This window comes from Oncorhynchus masou, chromosome 30 (genome assembly GCF_036934945.1).
Source record: "Oncorhynchus masou masou isolate Uvic2021 chromosome 30, UVic_Omas_1.1, whole genome shotgun sequence".
In the NCBI taxonomy this organism is placed as follows: domain Eukaryota; kingdom Metazoa; phylum Chordata; class Actinopteri; order Salmoniformes; family Salmonidae; genus Oncorhynchus; species Oncorhynchus masou.
The window spans coordinates 17030161-17057787 of NC_088241.1; the positions used below are offsets into that span (position 1 = coordinate 17030161).

At 41.5% G+C, this 27627-nt stretch overlaps 2 protein-coding genes across 4 annotated transcripts; one reads left to right on the forward strand and one right to left on the reverse strand.

Annotated features, from left to right (window-relative positions):
* Positions 1-97: 97 nt before the first annotated feature.
* LOC135522188 (protein DEK-like) lies at positions 98-7038 on the reverse strand. The gene is made up of 12 exons (XM_064948226.1): positions 6906-7038; positions 5964-6127; positions 5638-5736; positions 5272-5381; positions 5055-5149; positions 2806-2926; positions 2364-2672; positions 2027-2200; positions 1729-1828; positions 1478-1620; positions 1320-1388; positions 98-1141 (listed from the first exon to the last, which is right to left on the reverse strand). Exons 2-12 carry the CDS (start codon positions 6097-6099, stop codon positions 1130-1132), a joined length of 1368 nt encoding a protein of 455 aa, XP_064804298.1. The 5' UTR covers positions 6100-6127; positions 6906-7038; the 3' UTR covers positions 98-1129.
* Positions 7018-22888, forward strand: LOC135522189 (solute carrier family 22 member 13-like). Of its 3 annotated transcripts, XM_064948228.1 has the most exons (12): positions 7018-7920; positions 12692-12744; positions 18074-18177; positions 18257-18411; positions 18585-18753; positions 19110-19230; positions 19358-19452; positions 19630-19844; positions 20027-20135; positions 20278-20487; positions 20595-20700; positions 20965-22888. In XM_064948228.1, the coding sequence occupies exons 3-11, from the start codon at positions 18128-18130 to the stop codon at positions 20671-20673; spliced, it is 1203 nt and encodes a 400-aa protein (XP_064804300.1). In that variant the 5' UTR covers positions 7018-7920; positions 12692-12744; positions 18074-18127; the 3' UTR covers positions 20674-20700; positions 20965-22888. The 3 variants fall into 3 exon arrangements, with proteins under 3 accessions (XP_064804300.1, XP_064804302.1, XP_064804301.1); XM_064948230.1 differs by lacking the exon at positions 20965-22888 and having other exon boundaries at positions 20278-20491; positions 20595-20861; XM_064948229.1 differs by lacking the exon at positions 20965-22888 and having other exon boundaries at positions 20595-20861.
* The last annotated feature ends 4739 nt before the right edge of the window (positions 22889-27627 follow it).

Genomic DNA, 27627 nt, shown 5'->3' on the forward strand with positions numbered 1-27627 from the left:
TGTGGTTTTGATGCGCTGTAACAGGGCCAATATCGTGACTGTTTACCACCTTAGTAATGAGTGTCTTTGCTTTAGCAAAACACTAGATAGACAAGTGTTCGTTCAAAAATCTGTAAATTTATATGCAGAACATTGGAAGACATTTTCATTCAATGACTTACTTTGTCAAAGGTACATTGCCTAAAAAGATCCAACTCTTCATTGAGCAAGGTACCTACATAAATCAGAATCCTGTACTGCATACAGAGACAAATTAAGGACTAAAACAGGATCTCATCAAAAGGGAATGATTAACAAAATGTACACATTTACATATAAAAACATGAAGTCCTATAAATGCAATCAAGGAATATTTTTGAAGACTTGACCATGACAATAAATACTTTTCAAAACTCAATTGAACAGCTTGCCATGCAAAACAATTTCACAAAATGTCTAGGGAGAATGGAAAAGGAGTGGAATTATTAGTCCAAAATGTTTTGCAACAGAAACCGCATACTTACTAAAATCAGAGTTTCTATTGGTCAAATTCCAGTAGGGCCCCCCATTTCGGTTCCTAGTGAATACACCCCAGCCTTGTTGCTATTAGGCTGTTTTATGTGCATCAAAACCAGAGGGAAAGATTTGAAATCCTCCGCAGAAGGCAAAGGCAGTGGATGGCTATAGTGAGGACCCTTCCATTTTGACTGGTCAATTCAGGAAATACATTTAAAATAAACTGTGAATTCATGCATTGCCTGAGGACATGTTTCCATTTATAGTGACCAACCTTGAATCTCTAAAACACTGTTCGTTTAGCCTAACACCCTTTGCTTGGGATCAGTAGAAAAACTGTAAAGTTAAAGTGTATTAACAAAGCACAGATTATTAACAAGCAATGACTCAAATGCATAAGCCTTAAGTAGCATGTTACATATGACCTAAGATAAGTGTGCAGTCAAATTAGAAATTACATAACACAAAAACATAAAAACATTACGATTGAAATAAAAACAAACACAACGAAGTAAAACGTGTGGTTTGAGCAGTTCTAAGAAGGTAGGCACATTCTTTTGATTATCCTTTTCCAGCATTGGAACATTCACAGTTATTTGTCACAAGGACTGTTTATGTCCTTTTCCCATGTTCTTTAGGAAATCAGCTGCAAAGAACAAAACAGATGGTTATACAAAGAAATCCAGATAAAACATAATTGAAAAGCATTCACACACCTTTTTTGGGGGGGGGGGGGGGTGTAATGACATTGACAGACTTGAGTAGTCTATAAGGCAAGCACAGTGCTGCTATTCCAGAACACCAAGGGAGGACAGGTAACTCACCATTTTTACTGTCTGCTTGACATAGTCCTTTCTGCTGGTCAGGTCATACTCTGGGTATGTGTCATACACCTGGGACAGACAAGTTGTTGTGTTAGACTTTTACAGGTAAACCAACCAACATTGTGATATCAAATCAGATATTTGAGAAGCAAACATACTTTCTGGCAGATCTTTTTCATGGTCATCTCCTCCAGGTTGGCGTCTTTCAGCAACCTCTTCACTGTTTCCTTTAGCTGCTCATCTGTAGGAGGCTTCTTGATCATCTTGATCAACGGCTCATCGTCATCCGAGCTGTCGAGTGCTGTTATGTAGGAAAACAAGCAAGGGAAAAACATAACAATACGCATTAGGCTACAGGTTGCCAATGACATATGAAACACGCTATAAAAGTAAATCTACATATTCTTACCATTGCCCTTGTTGGCAGTATTTTTCTGTTTGTTACTGCTGCTGTCTGCTTTTTTAGTCTTAGCCAGTGCTGCCCTCTTAGCTGACGGTTTCTTTTTTGGCTGAGGACAAATCAATCCATGAGTTAATTCCATTAGTTTAATATAAAGACAAATGGGTAAAAAGCCTATCCAGATATTATAGACATGATCTGTTACATAATATGAACACAAACCCAAACAGTTGACTTTTGTATTGAAAAGACTTGCTGTGAGTTTAGCAAATCCAGAATCAGAGACAGATTGACAGAAGAATCTCACCTTCTCAACTTCACTCTCGCTGTCTTTCTCATCTTCATCATCCTTGTCTGAATCAGACTCAGACTGGTCGGAGTCTTTTGTTTTCTTTTTGGCAGGAGCTGCCTTCTTTGCTGGTTGCGTGCGCTTCTTGGCAGGTGTTCTCTTACCCTTGGCTGCTGGATTTGACTTGGGATCCTGATTGGTAGGAGAGAAGGGACTTTGTGGTTAATCTGTGAATGACAGTTCTAGAATATTTATATAGTGGCACTAGTATTGTCCAAGACCAAATAGGGGAAAATACACATTTCCAATGGACAATACCTATCAGTTTACATTACAACATTTCAGTTCTCCTCACCTCATCGTCGTAGTCTTCAGAATCGTCGGTATCTTCATCGGTCGTCACCTTTTCCCGCTTTCCCGCTTTCTCGCTCTTCTTTTCAGCGTCTGACTCGTCTTGTTCTACTGTGACTCCTTGCTCGTCGTCATCATCGTCGTCATCATCCTCATCACTGCTAGAATCAGTAACGATGGCTTTGGACTTGCTCTCTGCTTTGACCTTCCGGGGGCTGCTGGATATACTCTTGGCCTTAGCCTTGGTCTTGCTCTTAGAGTCTTTGGTTGAGATATTCTTCTTAGACTTCTTCTTCCTCTTTGAGATCACAGGCTGCAGATGGGAAGGATTTTGTATTCTGTTTGACAAGACAACAAACTCAAGAAATGTGTATCTAGCTAAAGAGCAGTCACGACATGAAAACTGTTAGAGTTTTTTTGAAAAATAAAGACGACCTTTAACTCACCTTTCCTGATATTCTGGGACTCATGAGGAAAGTCATGATCCTGTCGATGAGGACAGACTGGTTTCCACCCTTCTCCAGGTCCAACACTTTACAGATGGTCCTCAACCTTACGCATGTTATCCTGAATCCGAGCACACAAATACTAGTCATTAGTTTGCTTGTTTATTGTGCAATAGAGTACGTTTGACCCACAACAATAGTTCAGATAAATGTTTAAACATGTTACTTCATTAAAGCCGTTAGATGCATTTTATCATAGCACACTGCGCTTTATTACGGGCGACAATCATAGTACTCATCACTGCATTCTCTACCAGAAAGTTGGTTGGCCCTCTGATGTCAAGTTAAGTAGGTTGATAAATTGCAATTTGCATTTATAAACAAAAAGTCCACTGTACCAAATATAATTACTCAACTTTAGACAAGTTACCTGACCCTGTCTCAGGGATGGTTAACTCTGGAAATTCCTTTGGTCTCAACTGAGTTGGGCAAATCAGCTTTTAGTTCTTGCACCTTGTGGAACAAACTTCAAAATGTTCTAAAATTGGATGTGTTGGTGCCTCGAGTGCAATTCAAAAAGCTGATTGAGGACCTTTTTACAGATTAATGTTTATTTCTAATGACCGTGTTTTTGTCTGCTTGCATTTATATGTTGATGTTTGTATTTTCTGTCATTTATTTAATTCAGGACTCATCTCTAAAAGAGACCGTGGTCTCAGTATGACTCCCTGATAAAGGTAAAAAATATATACAGTACCAGTCAAAAGTTTGGACACCTACTCATTCAAGGATTTTTCTTTATTTTCTACATTGTAGAATCGTAGTAAAGACATCAAAACTATGAAATAACACACACGGAATCATGTAGTAACCAAAAAACGTTCAAACAAATCAAAATATATTTCTTCAAAGTAGCCACCCTTTGCCAAGAGTGTGCAAAGCTGTCAAGGTATTCTCTCAACCAGCTTCACCTGGAATGTATTTTCAACAGTCTTGAAGGAGTTCCCACATATGCTGAGCACTTGTTGGCTACTTCACCTTCACTCTGCGGTCCAACTCATCCCAGACCATCTTAAAATTGGGTTGAGGTCAAGTGATTGTGGAGGCCAGGTCATCTGATCCAGCACTCCACCACTCTCCTCCTTGGTCAAATAACCCTTACACAGCCTGGAGGTCATTGTCCTGTTGAAGAACAAATGATAGTGCCACTAAGCCCAAACCAGATGGGATGGCGTATCGCTGCAGAATTCTGTGGTAGCTATGCTGGTTAAGTGTGCCTTGAATCACAGACAGTGTCACCAGCAGAGCACCCTCACACCTCCATTCTTCAAGGTGGGAACCACACATGCAGAGATCATCCGTTCACCTACTCTTGAGTCTCATAGCGGTTGGAGCCAAAAATCTCAAATTTGGACTCATCAAACCAGGACAAATTTCCACTGGTCTAATGTCCATTGCTTGTGTTTCTTGGTCCAAGTAAGTCTCTTCTTATTGGTGTCCTTTAGTAGTGGTTTCTTTGCAGCAATTGGACCATGAAGGCCTGATTCACACAGTCTCCTCTGAACAGTTGATGAGGTGTGTGTTACTTGAAGTCTGTGAAGCATTTATTTGGGCTAAATTTCTCAGGTGTAGTTAACTCTAATGAACTTATCCTCTGCAGCAGAGGTAACTCTGGGACTTACTTTCCTGTGGTGGTCCTCATGAGAGTTTCATGATAGCGCTTGATGGTTTTTGCAACTGCACTTGAAGAAACTTTAAAAGTTCTTGGACTGTTGATTCTCTTTGCTTATTTGAGCTGTTCTTGCCATAATATGGACTTGGTCTTTTACCAAATAGGGCTATCTTCTGTATACCAACCCTACCTTGTCACAACACAAATGATTGGCTCAAACACATTAAAGAAATTCCACAAATTACCTTTTAACAAGGCACACCTGTTAATTGAAATGCATTCCAGGTGACTACCTCATGAAGCTGGTTGAGAGAAAGCCAAGAGTGTGCAAAGCTGTCATCAAGGCAAAGGGTGGCTACTTTGAAGAATCTCAAATATATTTTGATTTGTTTAACACTTTTTTGGTTACTACATGATTGGATGTGTTATTTTAGTTGATGTATTCGCCATTACAAAATAATAATAAAAAAAAAAAAACTTGAATGACTAGGCATGTCCAAACTTTTGACTGGTACAGTATATACGCTACTATTGTTGTTTCAGAAGTCCTAACTGTGCAACCCCCTCTCCTTCTTACTTCGTCATCCTCTCCTTCTTCTTTATATAGGGTTCACTGTCAACCTCGAACGGGAAGCCATTGAACAGCCGCATATTTTTCCTCATTGTGGCAATCTGAGGAAAGAACCATCAATAATGACACAACCGACTAACAACTCTCAAGTTGTTTTACCCACACAAGGGTGTCCATTGTGACATTACTCAGCCTTTAAAAAAAAAGTGTAGGATACACTTACCTTACCTGGCATATCAAAGAGAATTGTATGAAGCGGTTTCAGATCTGGAACCTTCAGCTTTCCGAGGTGGTGGTTCACTCTCGCAATGTCTCCTAATTTATCTCCGCCACCTGAGAGGGAGTGAAAAAATTAGGGTTGTACTGTTAAATAATGAGCTGACTACTGAGGGCAAAATGGTGGTGGGAGCATTATATGGGATCCCAGCAGGGCTGGTACATGATACAGTTGCATCCCAATAGACTACAAGACTGATGAGAACTTATTTACAGACTTCATTCTGTCTCATGTCAACAACACTTTGGAAAAGTTCTCTGTGCACATCTATAGCCTTTGGTGATAGGCATGTCTGAGGATGCTCCATCTTACCATTTTCAACTTTCAGCACCTTCGCAGGTTTTGCAACCTGGAAATCAAGTCTTTGCACCATCCTTTTCTCTCTCTTCCCTTCAACTATTTGAGATAGAGCTGCAAGAAGAACATAACAGGTCAAATATAATTCAGTGCTGCTGGCTTCATCAACTGTAGCAAACCAGGCCTCTGTGCATGCAATAACTAACAAGTCGGATCCATGCAAATCTGAGGAAGGTAAAGGAGGGATGATAACTAGCTAGATACCTGTACTGAACTATAAATTAATAGTGTAGGTCTATATTGAGCAAAACGGGTTCATAAATATTATTGACTTATCATACTTATGTCTCTACTCATTTCATTCCGTGGTTTTTGGGCCTTTTCTGGTGAGTCCGCCAGATCTTCAACCATTGGTTCTTTCTCTACCTCATCCGACAAGGGACAGACCTCTATCTTTTCATCCATTGTTTCAGTCATGTCAGTGCACTTTGTAACATCTGCTGCCCTGTTTTGGGAAGAAAGTAGTTCCACCATCAGTTTAGCCAGATATCCCTAGAGAAGCACCGGACTACAGTCCCTCCTTTTTACGCGAATAATATAACTAAAAACATTAAGCTAACGTTACCTAGTCAACAACTTTCCATCGGACTTGACAATGTCTTGTCTGAGAACATTGTTAGATAGCGAAGTTAAGATATTAAGGGTTAGCAAGCACAAACAATACAACAAAAACTAACGTTAGCTAGTTAAAATGACAATCAATCACAATTTACCCACCACCAGATAGTTGTCATTATAAGTATACATAGCTAGCCAGCTAAAACAGTAAGTTCCATTCAATCTTGTGGTGTTTAACTTTTTGCAGTGTGGCGCCCGGAGACATAATTTGGCGCGCAGGTTTGTTTTGAACAGAGCGTTAGCTAGCTAGCCAACTGTACGCCATGTATCAAAGTTTAACACCACACAGACTGAAAACTAGCTAGCTATCTAGATATTTACTAACCCGTTGTATTGACATTGACGGTGTTAGATAGAAACATATCAACGAGATAGTTAGCTAGTAAAGACAATACGTTCACGCTGATGCTGCCTGACTTGGCTAGCTACCGCAGTTAGCTCAGTCTTCTTGTCAACGGAGCAGCCATCCAGCTCTTTTTAGTTACTGAATGCGTCCAACTGCTGAAATTTGTTTTATCGCTACAATGATACTTAATATGACCATTCTGGCTCATTGGAAATCTATAGCCAACTATTACAGTATGCCAATATACTCAATACTTTACCTTGTCACCAAAACAGAATTGGATTAGGTTCCAAATGGCGGGTTTGTTGCAGTGTGGGCGTCAATGGGCAATCATTTAGATGACGTACAACACAACATTAGAAATTAGTCGACCATGACTTAACTAAACCACACAATATTAGAAATGAGCCAATTGGGACTAATCTAACAGCCAAAGTCAGTATTTCCCTGGTTTTATTGGTCGATTGGATAATACATTCAATGAGGGGATTTGATTATCTGGCTCGAGTTACCCCGGTGGTAGGAGTTTGTAGCGGGTGAAGGGTGATTGCATTCGTTTTGGAACTGAGCTGCCTCCCGGGCGTCAACCGGGTGCCCCGTCAAAGTTCGCAGCGAAGTCGGCTCAAAATGCGCGTTCAAAAGAACTGGTTACTCGGAGCGAAAAAATGCACTCCAACTGGGAAACATCCATTTAAATGGTCAGCCAACTCGGAATTCCAACTCGGGAACTCGGACCTCTTTCACTCTTTCGCTCAGACTTTCCGACTTGAATATCACTGACGTCATGATTCGACCTTGTATTTTTCCGAGTTCACAGTTGTTTTGAACCGGCCATAAGCACATGGAGTAATGAGTATATTGTTGTTTTTTTACATACAAAAGTGATTGTTTTTGATTAAAACAAAAAAAAACTCTTTATCTGCCTTCCCACTGAAAACTATTTTGAAAATTCGAATACATATTTTATGGAAAATAGATGTGTTTATGTTTCTGGACGATGCATCATGCTCCCTTGTTGACAACATGATCTATTGGTGCAGATTACTGTTCGAGTTGAAACTGTCGCTCCTCCCTCGCGGCTTTTGCCCGTTTGCGTCACGGGCCATTGACCGTTGCTACGCGGCTCAGGATAATATAACTCCCTCAAGAGTTAACATTTTGACACGTCAATTCATCAGTCAACTACACTGTTACAGTACTTCGTGCTGCTACCACCTTTACCCTGTTGAGCAGGCAAAATAGCGGGGGCCAGGCAAGGGATTCACCTGGTAAAGGTAGGCCTTAAACTTGATGACACGACTTGCATTTGGGCTATTTCACAATATTAGTGCTTTTTCAGAATGGGATTTCTTCTATCCAACACGAGACTGACTATTGTAGGTCGACTTGATGGTCAGTAATAATAAGCTGAGTGTAATTAATCAAAGGCCAGGTTGCTTTCTTGGGTTAAAATATAGGTTTATTTATGTAACTGGAAATAACATATTTGACCTTTTTTAAGAAAATTCTGCATCTTTGATGCACTGTACACTCTTTATGACTTGTATGCTACACTCGTTATGGTTAGCAAAAAGCAGGTACCATCAAAATAAATCTCTAACCAGGAGAAAAATGACAATCTCCATCAAAGTTGACAGGCTCGACCCAGACAACCATTCTGCCATTGCTAATGCTATAAATGCCACGTTTTCATCTGTAACCACATCATTACCTACACTAAACCTGTCAGACCTAACTGCATTTTTGTCAGCTATGCCACTCCCCACTGTTGAACCATGGGAAATGCACAGGAAACGACTCTCCGTTTCAACCAGAAAAGCCCCAGGTCCTGACCTCATCAGTGGCAGACTCATCGGGGAAGTCGCTGTTGCAATATCCACCCACCTGACTGACTTCTTCAATACCTCCCTGTGTGAAGGAGTGTGTCTACATCATTGGAAGGAGACAATAGTCCTCCTGCTGAAGAGTAATCCACAGAGGATTGACCAGCTACGTCCCATCTCACTCACGCCCCTTCTGTGTGAAGGTTTTGTTGCTGAATGGGCAACACAGGATATTCAGAAGAACATCTCCAAACAACAGTTTGGTTGCCTCAAGGGACGCTCAACCACCCACTGCCTGTACAGAACAGCAGACACTAGAGGCACCTCCAGCACATGGGTCCTGACAGACTACAGCAAGTCCTTTGCTCTTGTGGATCACGCAATTGCAATGAAACACCTTTTTGCAATTATCTGTCCGACCACAGATCATGCCATGAATTTGAAACATCCATTCCTGCCGTAGCCAGGTTACAAGATCCCATGAGACTATCCCAGGCCCAAGAACTCTCCTGTGGCCTCCCCCAGGGCACACGGCTTGGTCCAATTGTTTTCGTGGCTCACGTCAATGGCGCAGGTAAGGGTGCTCTCGAGCGACTAGATGTTCTTTACCATTCGGCCATACCATCACTGCACATCCCTGCACTCCATACTCCTCTGTAAACTGGTCATCTCTGTATACCTGTCACAAGACCCACTGGTTGATGCTTATTTATAAAACCCTCTGATAGAGGAATTCTAAATTCCTATATGTTTTGTAGCCAAAACCAAATTCACACTCTATCTATTTCATAATAAGTTGTAAGTTTATCATTTTTGCATGAAATAGATCGAGACCAGTCTTAAAAGTCAGGTAACAGTGTTTAATTCAAGAGAGTACTAACCTAAAATACAAAGAACATTACATTTTAAAGGGAAGATAAAAATGACGTCATCAGTTTCTCACACTCTCTCCGATCCACACAATAGCGCAGTGTCTTCAGGTCTGGATATTGTCTCCTACTCCCCCATAAAGCAAACATTCCAATCTGTCTAAAAGAGGCCATCCTTCTCCCTTAAACCAGCAATGTACAGACAATTAATTTGTTTTACCTACATTTTTGATCATAGTTTAACCAAAAATCCATACATTTCATACCATAACATAATAGTATTAAAACTTAATGGTTCTGATAATAATGTATACATAATTAATCATTTCAACTATAATTTCCTCCAACACCCTCTTAGGCCTCACTCCTCCCTATCTGAGATATCATCTATTGCCAGTCACATTCTGTTAAAGTCCCCAAAGCACACACATCCCTGGGTTGCTCGTCTTTTCAGTTCACTGCAGCTATTGACTAGAACGAGCTGCAACGAACACTCAGACTAGACAGTTTTATCTCAATCTCTTCATTCAAAGATTTAATCATGGACACTCTTACTGACAGATGTGGCTGCTTTGCGTGATGTATTGTTTTCTCTACCTTCTTGCCCTTTGTGCTGTTGTCTGTGCCCAGTAATGTTTGTACCATGTTTTGTGTTGCTATCATGTTCTTGTCATGTTGTGTTGCTACCATGCTGTGTTGTCATGTGTTGCTGCCTTGTTACAGTGCCTTGCGAAAGTATTCGGCCCCCTTGAACTTTGCGACCTTTTGCCACATTTCAGGCTTCAAACATAAAGATATAAAACTGTATTTTTTTGTGAAGAATCAACAACAAGTGGGACACAATCATGAAGTGGAACGACATTTATTGGATATTTCAAACTTTTTTAACAAATCAAAAACGGAAAAATTGGGAGTGCAAAATTATTCAGCCCCCTTAAGTTAATACTTTGTAGTGCCACCTTTTGCTGCGATTACAGCTGTAAGTCGCTTGGGGTATGTCTCTATCAGTTTTGCACATCGAGAGACTGACATTTTTTCCCATTCCTCCTTGCAAAACAGCTCGAGCTCAGTGAGGTTGGATGGAGAGCATTTGTGAACAGCAGTTTTCAGTTCTTTCCACAGATTCTCGATTGGATTCAGGTCTGTACTTTGACTTGGCCATTCTAACACCTGGATATGTTTATTTTTGAACCATTCCATTGTATATTTTGCTTTATGTTTTGGATCATTGTCTTGTTGGAAGACAAATCTCCGTCCCAGTCTCAGGTCTTTTGCAGACTCCATCAGGTTTTCTTCCAGAATGGTCCTGTATTTGGCTCCTTCCATCTTCCCATCAATTTTAACCATCTTCCCTGTCCCTGCTGAAGAAAAGCAGGCCCAAACCATGATGCTGCCACCACCATGTTTGACAGTGGGGATGGTAGGGTCAGGGTGATGAGCTGTGTTGCTTTTACGCCAAACATAACGTTTTGCATTGTTGCCAAAAAGTTCAATTTTGGTTTCATCTGACCAGAGCACCTTCTTCCACATGTTTGGTGTGTCTCCCAGGTGGCGTGTGGCAAACTTTAAACAACACTTTTTCTGGATATCTTTAAGAAATGGCTTTCTTCTTGCCACTCTTCCATAAAGGCCAGATTTGTGCAATATACGACTGATTGTTGTCCTATGGACAGAGTCTTCCACCTCAGCTGTAGATCTCTGCAGTTAATCCAGAGTGATCATGGGCCTCTTGGCTGCATCTCTGATCAGTCTTCTCCTTGTATGAGCTGAAAGTTTAGAGGGACGGCCAGGTCTTGGTAGATTTGCAGTGGTCTGATACTCCTTCCATTTCAATATTATCGCTTGCACAGTGCTCCTTGGGATGTTTAAAGCTTGGAAAATCTTTTTTGCATCCAAATCCGACTTTAAACTTCTTCACAACAGTATCTCGGACCTGCCTGGTGTGATCCTTGTTCTTCACGATGCTCTCTGCGCTTTTAATGGACCTCTGAGACTATCACAGTGCAGGTGCATTTATACAGAGACTTGATTGCACACAGGTGGATTGTATTTATCATCATTAGTCATTTAGGTCAACATTGGATCATTCAGAGATCCTCACTGAACTTCTGGAGAGAGTTTGCTGCACTGAAAGTAAAGGGGCTGAATAATTTTGCACGCCCAATTTTTCAGTTTTTGATTTGTTAAAAAAGTTTGAAATATCCAATAAATGTTGTTCCACTTCATGATTGTGTCCCACTTGTTGTTGATTCTTCACAAAAAAATACAGTTTTATATCTTTATGTTTGAAGCCTGAAATGTGGCAAAAGGTCGCAAAGTTCAAGGGGGCCGAATACTTTCGCAAAGCACTGTATGTTGTCATAGGTCTCTCTTTATGTAGTGTTGTCTCTTGCCGTGATATGTGTTTTGTCCTGTGTGTGTGTGTGTGTGTGTGTGTATTTTCTTTTAAAATCCCAGCCCCTGTCCCCGCAGAAGGCCTTTTTGGTAGGCCGTCATTGTAAATAAGAATTTGTTCTTAACTGACTTGCCTAGTTAAATAAAGGTTGCATAAATAAAATAAAAATCAGAGGGTACCCTATCCAACTCCTGGGCCTTTGTGGATGACCTGAACCTCATAGAATCAAGACACCTTCCTCCATTATACATCTCCGGCCACACACTTGAGGTTGTGTCCAGCACCAAAGTGCTTGGTGTTACACTCCAAGCCAACCTAAAATGGGACATACACATCTCCGACATTACCACAAAAGGGAACCGAAGGCTCTTCATGAAGAACCATCATCACCACCACCATCATCAACCTGGAATCCGGTCGCACCCATCTCTGCAGATCCTTTGCCCAGAAGCTTGCAAAATCCCAGGATTACAACAAATGGCTACCTCAGAAGAAAGGCCAATTCAGTGGCAGATCTACCCGATCCAAACTCAAACTGAACCTTCCCCCTACTCAGATTGACAGATATTACAACATCCCTATGTCTTTGTGAGACTGCTTAGTGCTGCTTAACTGTAATATTGTACTGTATACTGCATATCATATTTTTTGATTTACTTACTTACTTACTTGCCTATGTATGCTGCAATTCAGCTTTTAGCTGACAATGTGTACAATTAAAAAATGATCCTTAAATATAATATATAACCATAAATTATTATTTTGATGTCCCTGAAGGAGAACTTTTTTGGTTCCTAGACCTTTCTACCTGGAACCAACCTTTCTACCTGGAACCAAAAAGGGTTCTCCTAAAGGGATACCACTGGTCAAAGAATCCTTAATAGTTTTAGGTAGGTAGCCCCTATTTTACAAAAGTGGTAGGCTTTCTTGGATTCATTTTCCAATGTCTTCCATGCAGGACCCCAGGCGAGAAGAGAATGGTTGCATTCGGAAAGATACTCCCAGTAGTTGGTGAGTTTGGAGCATTTCAAAATCGCCTGTTGTTGGCAATATCGATACCCAACATATTCATGGCCTTTCACATGTTCAGCCAAGTTTTCACAGGTATGAATTTTCCTCACCACTGCAACACCGACTGGATACTCGCCCGTGGACCCAAATTGACCTATGACCAACAGAAAAATCTCACACTTCCAATGAATGATGTCGGGGAATATGAGAGCTGTCGTATGTTCACACCGGTGGACTTGGACTTGGAAACAATTCAAGAGCAAGGAATCAACAGCACCATATATTGTACAGATGGGTGGGTTTACGACACACCCCAAGGAAACCCCACTCTGGTGACAGAGGTAGGGATGAGATCAATAACTGCATTACCCCAGCCCAACTCCTATTGAACTCTATGCACTGCCTGTTGAGAAGTTCAGTTTTGTGCAGATAGCCCAAGTTCGTTTGGTTCTGTTTATGCTATTTGATTTGGCAGCTTGACAATCGTTTTCATAATGTCACAAATTTTCTCCTAAAAGCTAAGACATCAATCACTATGTTCTGTGTTTTAAATCTGTGTCCCTTGAAGGAACTTATTGTATATAAAGTTGAACTCGGAAGTTTACATTCACTTAGGTTGGAGTCATTAAAAGTCATTTTTTCAACCACTCCACAAATTTCTTGTTCACAAACTATAGTTTTGGCAAGTCGGTTAGGACATCTACTATGTGCATGACACAAGTCATTATTCCAACAATTGTTTACAGACAGGTTATTTCACTTATAATTCACTGTATCACAATTCCAGTGGGTCAGAAGTTCACATACACTAAGTTGACTGTGACTTTAAACAGCTTGGGAGATTCCAGAAAAGAATGTCATGGCTTTAGAAGCTTCTGATAGGCTAATTTACATAATTTGAGTCAATTGGACGTGTACCTGTGGATGTATTTCAAGGTCTACCTTCAAACTCACTGCCTCTTTGCTTGACATCTTGTAAAAATCAAAAGAAATCAGCCAAGACCTCAGAGAAAACAAATTGTACACCTCCACAAGTCTGGTTCATCCTTGGGAGCATTTTCCAAATGCCTGAAAGTACCACATTCATCTGTACAAACAATAGTACGCAAGTATAAACACCATGGGACCATGCAGCCATCATACCACTCAGGAAGGAGACACGTTCTGTCTCCTAGAGGTGAACGTACTTTCGTGCGAAAAGTGCAAATCAATCCCAGAACAACAGCAAAGGACCTTGTGAAGATGCTGGAGGAAACGGGTATAAAAGTATCTATATCCACAGTAAAAACGAGTCCTATATCGACATAACCTGAAAGGCCACTCAGCAAGGAAGAAGTCACTGCTCCAAAACCGTCATATAAAAGCCAGACTACAGTTTGCAACTACACATGGGGACAAAGTTCGTACTTTTTGGAGAAATGTCCTCTGGTCTGATGAAACGAAAATAGAACTGTTTGGCCATAATGACCATCGTTATGTTTGGAGGAAAAAGGGGGAGGCTTGGAAGCCGCAGAACCCCATCCCAACCGTGAAGCACAGGGGTGGCAGCATCATGTTGTGGGGGTGCTTTGCTGCAGGAGGGACTGGTGCACTTCACAAAATGGATGGCATCATGGGGTAGGAAAATTATGTGGATATATTGAAGCAACATCTCAAGACATCAGTCAGGAAGTTAAAGCTTGGTCACAAATGGGTCTTTCAAACGGACAATGACCCCAAGCATACTTCCAAAGTTGAGGAAAAATGGCTTAAGGACAACAAAGTCAAGGTATTGGAGTGGCCATCACGAAGCCCTGACCTCAACCCTATAGAAAATGCGTGGGCAGAACTGAAAAAGCATGGAGGCCTACAAATCTGACTCTGTTACACCAGCTCTGTCAGGAGGAATGCGCCAAAATTCAACCAACTTACCGTGGGAAGCTTGTGGAATGTTACCTGAAATGTTTGACCCAAGTTAAACAATTTAAAGGCAATGCTACGAAATACTAATTGAGTGTATGTAAACTTCTGACCCACTCGGAATGTGATGGAAAAAATAAAAGCTGAAATAAATAATTCTCTCTACTATTATTTTGACATTTCACATTCTTAAAATAAAGTGGTGATCCTAACTGGTCTAAGACAGGAAATTTTTACTAGGATTAAATGTCAAGAATTGTGGAAAAACTGAGTTTAAATGTATTTGGCTAAGGTGTATGTAAACTTCCGACTTCTTCAACTGTATATCAGAGTTATACCTTAGTTATGTAAGAATGGCCTTGACTTGTTCATGAAGTCAATGCTTAGGTCTTGTTTTCAACCTTTATTCACTTTTCTATCCACAGATACTGTGCATTCCGAAAGTTTTCAGGCCCCTTGACCTTTTTCCACATGGTTACATTACAGCCTTATTCTAAAATTGATCAAATCAGATAATTCCTCATCAATCTACACACAATACCTGTTTTTTTTTTGTTTGTTTTTTTAAATACATTTTTTAAAACATACCTTATTTACATAAATATTCAGACCCTTTGCTATGAGACTCAAAATCAAGCTCAAATGCATGCTGTTTCCATTGATCATCCTTGTGATGTGTCTCCCAACTTGATTAGAGTCCACCTGTGGTAAATTCAATTGATTGGACATGATTTGGAAAGGCACACACCAGTCTATATAAGGTCCCACAGTTGACAGTGCATGTCAGAGCAAAGACCAAGTCATGAGGTCGAAGGAATTGTCCTTAGAGCACCGAGACAGGATTGTGTCGAGGCACAGATCTGGGGAAGGTTACCAAAAAATGTCTGCAGCATCGAAGGTCCCTAAGAACACAGTGGCCTCCATCATTCCTAAATGGAAGAAGTTTGGAACCACCAAGACTCTTCCTAGAGCTGGCAGCCACCCAAACTGAGCAATCGAGGGAGATGGGCCTTGGTCTGGGAGGTGACCAAGAACCCGATGGTCACTCTGACAGAGCTCTAGAGTTCCTCTGTGGAGATGGTTGTCCTTCTGGAAGGTTCTCCTATCTCTCCTAAAGGACAACCATCTCTGCAGCACTCCAACAATCAGGCCTTTATGGTAGAGTGGCCAGATGGAAGCCACTTCTCAGTAAAAGGCATGACAGCCCGCTTGGAGTTTGCCAAAAGGCACCTAAAGACTCTCAGACCATGAGAAACAAGATTCTCTAGTCTGATGAAACCAAGATTGAACTCTTTTACCTGAATGCCAAGCGTCACATCTGGAGGAAACCTGGCACCATCCTGACGGTGAAGCATGGTGGTGTTAGCATCCTGTTTCGGGGATGTTTTTCAGCGGCAGGGACTGCAAGACTGGTCAGGATCAAGGGAAGATGAACAGAGCAAAGTACAGAGAGATCATTGATGAAAACCTGCTCCAGGGCGCTCAGGACCTCATACTGGGGTGAAGGTTCACCTTCCAACAGGACAACGACCCTAAGCACACAGCCAAGACAACGCAGGAGTGGCTTTGGGACAAGACTCTGAATTGCCTTGAGTGGTCTCAGTCAGAGCCCAGACTTGAACCTGATCTAACATCTCTGGAGAGACCTGAAAATAACTTTGCAGCGTCGCTCCCCATCCCAACCTGACAGAGCTTGAGAGGATCTACAGAGAAGAACGGGTAGCGTCATCCCCACGAAAACTCGAGGCTGTAATCACTGCCTAAGGTGCTTCAACAAAGTACTGAGTAACGGGTCTGAATACTTATGTACAGTGCCTTGCGAAAGTATTCGGCCCCCTTGAACTTTGCGACCTTTTGCCACATTTCAGGCTTCAAACATAAAGATATAAACTTGTATTTTTTTGTGAAGAATCAACAACAAGTGGGACACAATCATGAAGTGGAACGACATTTATTGGATATTTCTAACTTTTAACAAATCAAAACCTGAAAAATTGGGCTTGCAAAATTATTCAGCCCCCTTGAGTTAATACTTTGTAGCGCCACCTTTTGCTGCGATTACAGCTGTAAGTCGCTTGGGGTATGTCTCTATCAGTTTTGCACATAGAGAGACTGAAATTCTTTCCCATTCCTCCTTGCAAAACAGCTCGAGCTCAGTGAGGTTGGATGGAGAGCATTTGTGAACAGCAGTTTTCAGTTCTTTCCACAGATTCTCGATTGGATTCAGGTCTGTACTTTGACTTGGCCATTCTAACACCTGGATATGTTTATTTTTGAACCATTCCATTGTAGATTTTGCTTTATGTTTTGGATCATTGTCTTGTTGGAAGACAAATCTCCGTCCCAGTCTCAGGTCTTTTGCAGACTCCATCAGGTTTTCTTCCAGACTCCATCCAGGTCCTGTATTTGGCTCCATCCATCTTTCCATCAATTTTAACCATCTTCCCTGTCCCTGCTGAAGAAAAGCAGGCCCAAACCATGATGCTGCCACCACCATGTTTGACAGTGGGGATGGTGTGGTCAGGGTGATGAGCTGTGTTGCTTTTACACCAAACATAACGTTTTGCATTGTTGCCAAAAAGTTCAATTTTGGTTTCATCTGACCAGAGCACCTTCTTCCACATGTTTGGTGTGTCTCCCAGGTGGCAACACTTTTTATGGATATCTTTAAGAAATGGCTATCTTCTTGCCACTCTTCCATAAAGGCCAGATTTGTGCAATATACGACTGATTGTTGTCCTATGGACAGAGTCTCCCACCTCAGCTGTAGATCTCTGCAGTTTATCCAGAGTGATCATGGGGCTCTTGGCTGCATCTCTGATCAGTCTTCTCCTTGTATGAGCTGAAAGTTTAGAGGGATGGCCAGGTCTTGGTAGATTTGCAGTGGTCTGATACTCCTTCCATTTCAATATTATCGCTTGCACAGTGCTTCTTGGGATGTTTAAAGCTTGGAAAATCTTTTTGTATCCAAATCCGGCTTTAAACTTCTTCACAACAGTATCTCGGACCTGCCTGGTGTGTTCCTTGTTCTTCACGATGCTCTCTGCGCTTTTAACGGACCTCTGAGACTATCACAGTGCAGGTGCATTTATACAGAGACTTGATTACACACAGGTGGATTGTATTTATCATCATTAGTCATTTAGGTCAACATTGGATCATTCAGAGATCCTCACTGAACTTCTGGAGAGAGTTTGCTGCACTGAAAGTAAAGGGGCTGAATAATTTTGCACGCCCAATTTTTCAGTTTTTGATTTGTTAAAAAAGTTTGAAATATCCAATAAATGTCGTTCCACTTCATGATTGTGTCCCACTTGTTGTTGATTCTTCACAAAAAAAATACAGTTTTATATCTTTATGTTTGAAGCCACCTATTTCCTTATCATCAAATGCAACTAAATTCTCTCCTCTTTCATTTCCTTCTCATCAGTTTAACCTGGTGTGTGACAACAAAGGTGTGAGTGAGGCATCACAGTCCATCTACATGACCGGCCTCTTAATAGGGTCCCTGGTGTTTGGACCTATGGCAGACAGGTAAAACACACAACCTACTTTTTAAATTGTCACAAGTTTAGTGAAGAGGTCACCCCAAAAATGTGAAATACCCCCGCAGGTTTGGTCGTCGCTTCGCCATCCTCGTTTCCCTGCTCTTCCAATTGCTGTTTGGAGTGGCCGCTGCCTTCTCCCCCAACATCTATGTCTACATTAGCCTTCGGTTCGTGGTCGGCATGACAATATCAGGCATTGCCATGAACACATTTGTGCTAGGTGGGGCAATACTCCCAGGTTGTCTCTTACCACATAAACTCCAATCTCTAATCTCAATTAGCCAAAATATAACACCTTGTACTGTCTACAATCATCAAACAGTGTTTGACTATTGGGTGAGCTGACAGCCCCAAACCATTGTCGTGTGTGATAGTTATTTTCCTATTTGGAAGGGGCTGAGTGGACCAGTACATCTAAGCGGGCCCTCTTCACCATCCTCTCACAATGTTTCTATGCCGTGGGGCTGATGTTGCTGCCGTGGATTGCCTACGGGGTCCGCAACTGGAGGGCCCTGCAGCTGGTGCTTTCCAGCCCCGTCCTCCTACTGGCTGTCTACTTCTGGTGAGCCTGAATTTCATACCTTCTGGTGAGCCTGACCTTCATACCTTCTGGTGAGCCTGACCTTCATACCTTCTGGTGAGCCTGACCTTCATACCTTATGGTGAGCCTGACCTTCATACCTTATGGTGGCTTGCGTGGGCAGCGGGTGGAGGGGGCAGCGGGTGAAGGGAAGGAACGATTAAATTGCCCCCAGATACTCATGTAAGGTTTGATTTTTATGTGGATGAGTTTGTCCTCTCATCAAAGCAAAGGCTTATTTATGTATTGTGTAGTTACCTCTTTGGAAGGGATATTTGGATGACCACACATTTTGGGGGGATTTGTAGACCAATATTGTGTGGGTGTGTACGCGCTAGGATTCTCCCAGAGTCGGCCCGTTGGCTACTAACTCAAGGCAGGCAGAATGAGGCCAGGCAGGAGCTCCAGAGGGCAGCTGCGGTCAACAGGAGAGAGGTCCCCCAGTCATTACTTGACATGGTGATTTAACAATCCTTACTGGAATACTTTTAATTTGGGGATACAGAATGTAAACATGTAAAAATATATATATATATAAATGAAGTTGCATTTGTGGTGTAGATTATTTAGTTGCATCTTCTTCTAGCTGGAGGCTGAGAACACGTCTACAACGGGCAGTATGATGGACCTCTTCAAGATACCTAACCTGAGGAAACGTGCTCTCACCATGAGCTACATCTGGTTTGTGTGACCAATGATTTAGCTAAATACAAACTCAACATCTGTTATGATCAATATTTAAAATACTGTTTAAATGCATTAATTCACAACAATTGTAGTGCATTCCAGCGTGGAGTGCATTTCTTCATGCCCCATCTTGTTTACACAAGCTGTTTTTCCAACTCTCCCTTGGGGCAGGTTTGTGACCAGCCTGGTCTACTTCGGTGTGAGTCTTAATGTGGGACATTTTGGCCTGGACATCTACCTGACCCAGTTCATCTTTGGCCTGGCAGAGATTCTTTCTCGCCTGGGCTGCTACACCCTCCTGGAGCGCCTGGGCAGGAGGCCCTGTCAGGCAGGCACCCTCTTCTTTGGTGGAGCAGCTTGTCTCCTAATTCTTGCTATTCCTGAAGGTGATTACCAAAGGCTGTTTCCAGTTATGCAAATGCTCAACCATCTACCCTATCTGTGTTTATACTGTGTAGCATTCAAATGTTTTATCTTTGTCCAATTTCCCTGAACTTGGTGTAGTTGGCGTTATATTCTGAAACATACCTGTTGGTGTTACTTATTTCTGTCTTATTTTGACCCTTAGACCTTCCAGTATTGGTGACGGTCATTGCAGTGACTGGAAAGTTTGCTATAGCAGCGTCCTTCACTATTGTCTATGTATATACTGCTGAGCTCTATCCTACCGTAGTAAGGTTAGTTACATTCCCAATGTATACTGTTTATTACAGCAGAATAATATCCTCATTCTTCATACTGTGTATACATGTCAAAATGTATCCTCATCCACCTTTGGATACATTTATTGCAATGTCCCTCTTCATGTCGTCCTTGCAGACAGAATGGTGTGGGTCTGAACTCCATGTGTGCCCGTGGGGCAGGCATCCTGGTCCCTCTGATGCATCTGCTAGAAGTGTACCACCATGCCCTGCCCATGCTCATCTGTGGCCTCCTGCCCTTCATCGGCGGGGGGCTGTGCTTTCTACTGCCAGAGACCCTCAACACTGAACTCCAAGACTACATAGACCCACTCGTGGAGAAGACAATGTGGGTAATCCCTCTGTTTTAGACATTTTAGCTGTCTATATTTGAATTGTGAAGTATATGAATTGAAGCAAGCACCATACTCATTGATTTTTACTTGTTGATCTTAGAACATCAGAGAGCGGGACTATTGAAAACGGACTCGATGAGGAGGAGAAACCAACTGAATTGAGGAGCTCAAAATTCTGATCACTGTCTGGTCCATACTCTCTGGAGGTGTGAGTTAGTTATTACTCTAAAATATCTCTTATTTTTTGTAAATGATACCACCCTTTTGGGACTAATTATTTGTTTAAATGAATGAATAATACAAAATTATTGATGTTGTGTATAAAATATGGACCCATCACAATATTAATCTTGGTGATCCCTTAGAATCATCCACCCCCCCCCCCCCCACATATGGCACCCCTGTGACTGATTTACAATGTACTAATAAAACTTGTGGTTTCTTTTTATTTTCTTGTTTTTGGCAAAAAGTAAACATCTAGAGATGTTTTTGCCGACATCAATACAGGCAAACCTTTAGCAAACTATTCATACTAAATCACTTGCCCCTGCCTGGTGCCAGGCCCAACAGATGCAGCTTCAAGCCCAGCAGCCCTGTCTCCCCATCCCCATACCCCTGAACCAGCCCTACTCCCAACCCAACCTCCCAAAGGAGGTGGGCAGCATTGTGTTGAATGACATGTCAATTGGCATAATTGCAGGTACTGCAATGCATTGAAGACAGGAAAAATCTCTGACACAGAGGCAGCCAATATCAGAGCCTTAAAGGAAGAGATGCAGGCTCTTAGAGATGGATGGGAGTCTCTCCTGTCTGAGGCAACACTGATTGCTACGCAAATGGATGTTGCACCTCAATTTAGCAAGGAACACAGCCGCCAGAGGAAAAGGAAGAGATTCCATGATGAGACCTCAAGAGGAGAGCTCAGGACAGTGCAGCAACGGTGTTTCAGAACACAGTGTTTTTTTTACTGCTATGGACACCATCATAAGTGACTTGGACACGAGGTTCCACACCACTGAAAAAATTGTAGAAGAATTTTCTGCTGTTCTGAAAGTTGGGCAGATTAGTGAGGATAAAGTCCCTTCTGTGTGCCGACAACTGATCATGAAGTATTCCAGAGGTCTTACACCTGAGTTTCATAGTGAAGTAAATCAAATCAAATCAAATGTTATTTGTCACATACACATGGTTAGCAGATGTTAATATGCTTGTGCTTCTAGTTCCGACAATGCAGTAATAACCAACAAGTAATCTAGCTAACAATTCCAAAACTACTACCTTATAGACACAAGTGTAAGGGGATAAAGAATATGTACATAAAGATATATGAATGAGTGATGGTACAGAGCGGCATAGGCAAGATACAGTAGATGGTATTGAGTATAGTATATACATATGAGATAAGTATGTAAACAAAGTGGCATAGTTAAAGTGGCTAGTGATACATGTATTACATAAAGATGCAGTAGATGATATAGAGCACAGTATATACATATACATATGAGATGAATAATGTAGGGTATGTAAACATTATATTAGTTAGCATTGTTTAAAGTGGCTAGTGATATATTTTACATCATTTCCCATCAATTCCCATTATTAAAGTGGCTGGAGTTGAGTCAGTGTGTTGGCAGCAGCCACTCAATGTTATTGGTGGCTGTTTAACAGTCTGATGGCCTTGAGATAGAAGCTGTTTTTCAGTCTCTCGGTCCCAGCTTTGATGAACCTGTACTGACCTCACCTTCTGGATGATAGCGGGGTGAACAGGCAGTGGCTCGGGTGGTTGTTGTCCTTGATTTTCTTTATGGCCTTCCTGTGACATCGGGTGGTGTAGGTGTCCTGGAGGGCATGTAGTTTGCCCCCAGTGATGCGTTGTGCAGACCTCACTACCCTCTGGAGAGCCTTACGGTTGTGGGCGGAACAGTTGCCATACCAGGCGGTGATACAGCCCGACAGGATGCTCTCGATTGTGCATCTGTAGAAGTTTGTGAGTGCTTTTGGTGATAAGCCGAATTTCTTCAGCCTCCTGAGGTTGAAGAGTCCCGCGCTGAGGTCTGTATCTCAAAGTAATGGCTGGATTGCCATAAAATATGTTGTGCACAATCAAGACCCCAAGTGAAAGAAACCTATTGATTTGGTGACCACTTGACCTTTCCTCTAGCGCCACCATCAGGCCTTTTCATTTCCGTTTTATTTTCCATTTTCAGTTTCCACTTTTACAGCAGCTTATTTTCTAGTTGGTATGTATACTTAGTTCAAAAATCTGCTGTTGATTTTATTCTTTTGTTTGTTATATCATTCTATAGATGATAATGTTAATTTATTGTAGTTGCATAGGATAATGTATATTTAAGTTATTTATTTGAAGTTATTCATTAATGTTAAGAGAATTTTCCATTCAAGAATTGTACCATTAAAATGTCATTTAGACTATAAAAGATGGCCTTTAGTACATTTCTTATAGAAGGTATCAGTCTTTGAACAAATATTGAATTCCACTGTATGCAGAATGCTGCATGCATGTCTGCAATGTGTTATATTTTCACAGCTCACTGTCAGTATATATCGTACAGTAAATAGTGGACTACAAGAGAGTTGCAAGCCTGCAAATGTAGAGTTATTTAAAGCTTTGAATGGCTTCGATTGGGTTCTGAAGGTGTGTGGTGACAGCAATTGCACAGGGTTGGTGTGGCCTGTGGTGATGGGGCCCAAAATCCCTGGCTGCGCCCCTGTTGGTGATACCTCTCATGAACAGCAGATGGTGCCAAGTAACTTTTCAATGGGAGAAATGGTACAGACATTACAGTGCCTCTGGAAACTGCACTCAAATTGCTTAGATAAATGTTAGTGGGACTGCAGATAAATTAAAAAGTCTCAATAGCACAATAGTATTCTATTGATATAAACTCAGCAAAAAAATAAATGTCCTCTCACTGTCAATTGCGTTTATTTTCAGCAAACTTAACATGTGTAAACATTTGTATAAACATAACAAAGATTCAACAACTGTCTGGTCCAGCGACGGTGGGTTTGTCCATAGGCAACGTTGTTGCCGGTGATGTCTGCTGAGGACCTGCCTTACAACAGGCCTATAAGGCCTCAGTCCAACCTCTCTCAGCCTATTGCGGAAAGTCTGAGCACTGATGGAGGGATTGTGCATTCCTGGTGTAACTCGGGCAGTTGTTGTTACCATCCTGTACCTGTCCCGCAGGTGTGATGTTCGGATGTACCAATCCTGTGCAGGTGTTGTTACACGTTGTCTGCCACTGCAAGGACGATCAGCTGTCCGTCCTGTCTCCCTGTAGCGCTGTCTTAGGTGTCTCACAGTAGGAACATTGCAATTTATTGCCATGGGCACGTCTGCAGTCCTCATGCCTCCTTGCAGCATGCCTAAGGCACGTTCACACAGATGAGCAGGGACCCTGGGCATCTTTCTTTTGGTGTTTTTCAGAGTCAGTAGAAAGGCCTCTCGTGTCCTAAGTTTTCTTAACTGTGACCTTAATTGCCTACCATCTGTAAGTTGTTAGTGTCTTAACGACCGTTCCACAGGTGCATGTTAATTGTTTATGGTACATTGAACAAGCATGGGAAACAGTGTTTAAACCCTTTACAATTAAGTTATTTAGATTTTTACGAATTATCTTTGAAAGACAGGGTCCTGAAAAGGGGACGTTTCTTTGCTGAGTTTATTAACTCTGTAGCCATATGAACTTGAAACCATAATTTTTGGTAGACACTGAACAGATAAACCTGGATCCTGATGTCATGCATGTCACCTAGGGCCCATTATATCCTGTTTTATACATTTTCTTTCCATGCACACGGGTGAACAATGTGAGAAGCGCCACCTATATATGGACAGTAATTGCATGTCTGGAGAGCTGTGGAGGTGCAGTCACAGCAGACAAAGCCTGTCGCAACGCTTTTATAATGCTTCCATAATTGTCATGGGAAGTGAAGAAAAGGCCCGAGGGCTTTCTGGGGTCAACGGAAGGTGAACTGTGACAAGTAGAGACGAAATGGGAATTCATGAACCTACCTTTGAAAATAGTGTCCTGGATCTGTACAAATAGATGTGGATATTTTAAGCACCAAAATCCTACAAAAATTACTTTGACGTTTCTCCTCTTCCTTGTCTTCCTCTCATAAAACAAGGAAGAAAAACAAATATCATTAAAGAACTGAAATGGCAGGGGAAATTTTAATTGAGGGCCCCTGACTCTGTCTGATTCAAAGCAAATGATTGGGGGACTTTTGCAAATGCATATGAGCTGATGTTAACAATGGTGCATGTAGATGAGCCCCTTTTCAGAGACATGTTTGAATGGACAAAAAAATGTGTTGCAGTTAGAAAACCTTTGAGATGGGTCACATTTTTTTGATGGAACAATTTTGTGAAATTGTTTAAAATGCCATTTCTCTGGAAATATCAACCTGCATAACGTAATATCATTAATGATAAGCCAGCGTTCAAAACTCATATGAAATATTTATTTTAATGGTTTCTAATATGAATAGGCTAAATTGGATTTTTAAAGAGCCATCATAAGACATTTGCATGCGCTATATTCAGAAAAACAGTTCGCTCCTAACGCCACTCCTTGCGTGTGCTCGTTGCTACTCAACATTTTGAAAAAGCACCGCGAGCTAAAAGGGTTAGAACAATCCGGAATCATTGGTTCCTCCATACCATAACATTAACCCCTACCATTAACCATAACCCTTACCTAACCATAACCTTAAACTATTTTTTATTTCAACTTTAAAGGGATAGGGACGTCCAAAGGATACACCATAACAAGAACAGAGCCAAGATGGTCGAGTGCGCGGTGCGCATCTGAGGTCATAGAGCTGTCTGAAACGCACGGAGTTTTGTCATGTTTTCTTCGAGTAACTGGCGCTCTTTTTCACTTCTGCTCGCAAGAAGATAAGAATCATGACCAACACGAGTGTCAAAACGCATAACTGGCTGTTTTTACGCTGAGTATAAAAAATAACTTGGCTAATGGAGAGAATGGAAATCTCAACCATCCCTTTTATCAAGATGAAAACTCTCGATATATAGCCAGGTAAGACCAATCTTTTCCCCATTGTTAAGTTGTTAAATTGGCTAAATTATATTAGTCGGGCTAGTTTCGTGACTACTACTGTAGTTTGGTGGTCCACTTGATACAGTACAGCCTTATCTTTCAGAGATGGTTCATTCCAGTAACCTAATTTCTCTGACAACAAATAACTATTTAATGCAAAACGTATTAATACATTATTTCAATGTAATAAATAATTGACAGCAACTTATATTGCATATTTATTCATGATTTATATAATAACAGGAATATCTACAGCTATTTGTCATTAGAAACACATGTGGTGCTCTGTTATTACATAATACAAACTGCTCACCCATTAGGCTTACAAAATGTCGGTAGTTATTTTATTTGCAAGTGAAATTAAAAACATGAGTACATTTCGTTTTCATTATGATGTTAAGCCAGTAAAATAATGTTGTTGTAGTTATTGTATAATAGGATGCCATTTTACAATGTTATTGTCTAGACACCCCCATTTATCCTGCCTTTTCTGTCATGTATTTTTTTTAACTAGGCAAGTCAGTTAATAAGAACAAATTCTTATTTACAATGACGGCCAACACCGGCCAAACTCAGAAGACGCTGGGCCAATTGTGCGCCGCCTTATGGCACCAATCACGGCCAGTTATGATACAGTATGCTCATCAAATATCTTCTGCAATGACCACATTCGTTAACGTGATTGCCTGCACGAAAATCCAATTTACTCGTGATTCTGGCGTCTTATTTTATTTTCTCATTATATGTGTATTTGCTCACACAGCCATTTAGAGACCTTAGAAACATGTAGAGTTAACATAATCAGAATATCTCCATACTCGGTAACTTGTTTGGTAGGATCAGACGTTTTTGATTTAAATTGCAATTGACAGTTTGCCCTGTAACGTCTGCTTCCAACTCACACTCTCAAACACGTAGATCCCCTGAATGCAGCTCACTCTCCACATCCCAATCACCTGAATTCTAATCACCTGTATGTCATTATCACACACTATCTAGTTCAGTTCTTTGCATGCCTTTGCCTGCCTCACTAACGACGCCTTTTGCCTATTCCCTGCCTGTACCTTAGCCTGTCGGATTTCCTGTTATCAACCTATTGCCTGATCTCCCGGACGACGTTACTAGCCTTTTCACTGCCTGTACTGTTGCGCTTTTGGACTCCCTGTGTATGACCTTCTGCCTGCCCCTGGACCCAGCTACCTGCCTCCTCCTGTGGTCCATTGCAATAAACACCTGCTGCGCCCTGCGCTTGAAACCAGCTCTCTGTCTCCCCTCGTGTTCATTACATAACCCTTTTGGATTTGTTACAATATCAATTGATATAGAATAGGTATTATCTTCCTCCTTTCACTTAAAATGGAGGAAAATCATCATCACCTTCACCACTTTTACACACAGAGCATGTTTTCACTATATGGTAGTTCCTTTCGGTTCATGACAGGTGAGCACATTCTACAGTGTCTGTGTTCTTGCCAACAGATCAACTGCTCTGATATCCATTTTTCAAGTGTATCTTTTAAATATGTGCGACTTAATTACCACCATGAGGATGTTAGATAGCAGATAGACTTAACAAGGGGAATTAATGATTACGGGAATAGGAATATTAGTTGTAATTAGGTAGGCCAGCTAAAATATTTAAATCTCCACAAAGAGCTTTGAATAACTAGGACACGGCCAGAGGCTCTTCCCCTGTCTTTCCCTCTGTCTCGCTCCCCTCTCTTTCTCTTGCGTTCTCTCTCCCCCTCTCACTCATTTGATGTCAGACACGATGCTCTTGGTAGGAGCAGCCAATGAAATGTGGATTCCTTCATTCATGGAGCAGAAGGAGTTTAACTGAGAATTAGGGATAACTAATGGCTGCTTCTAGCCAAGCTGTAAAATGTATTCCCTTCTCACAAGGCTAATAGGCTACACAGGGGATGGAACAAGCAGGGACAGAGTAGAGAATTCCTCTTGGAATTATTATGAAGATTCTGACTTACATGCTAACTGTTCTCTAGGTGGTCTTAATTGGCTTTGGTGCCAATCACTATTTTGAAC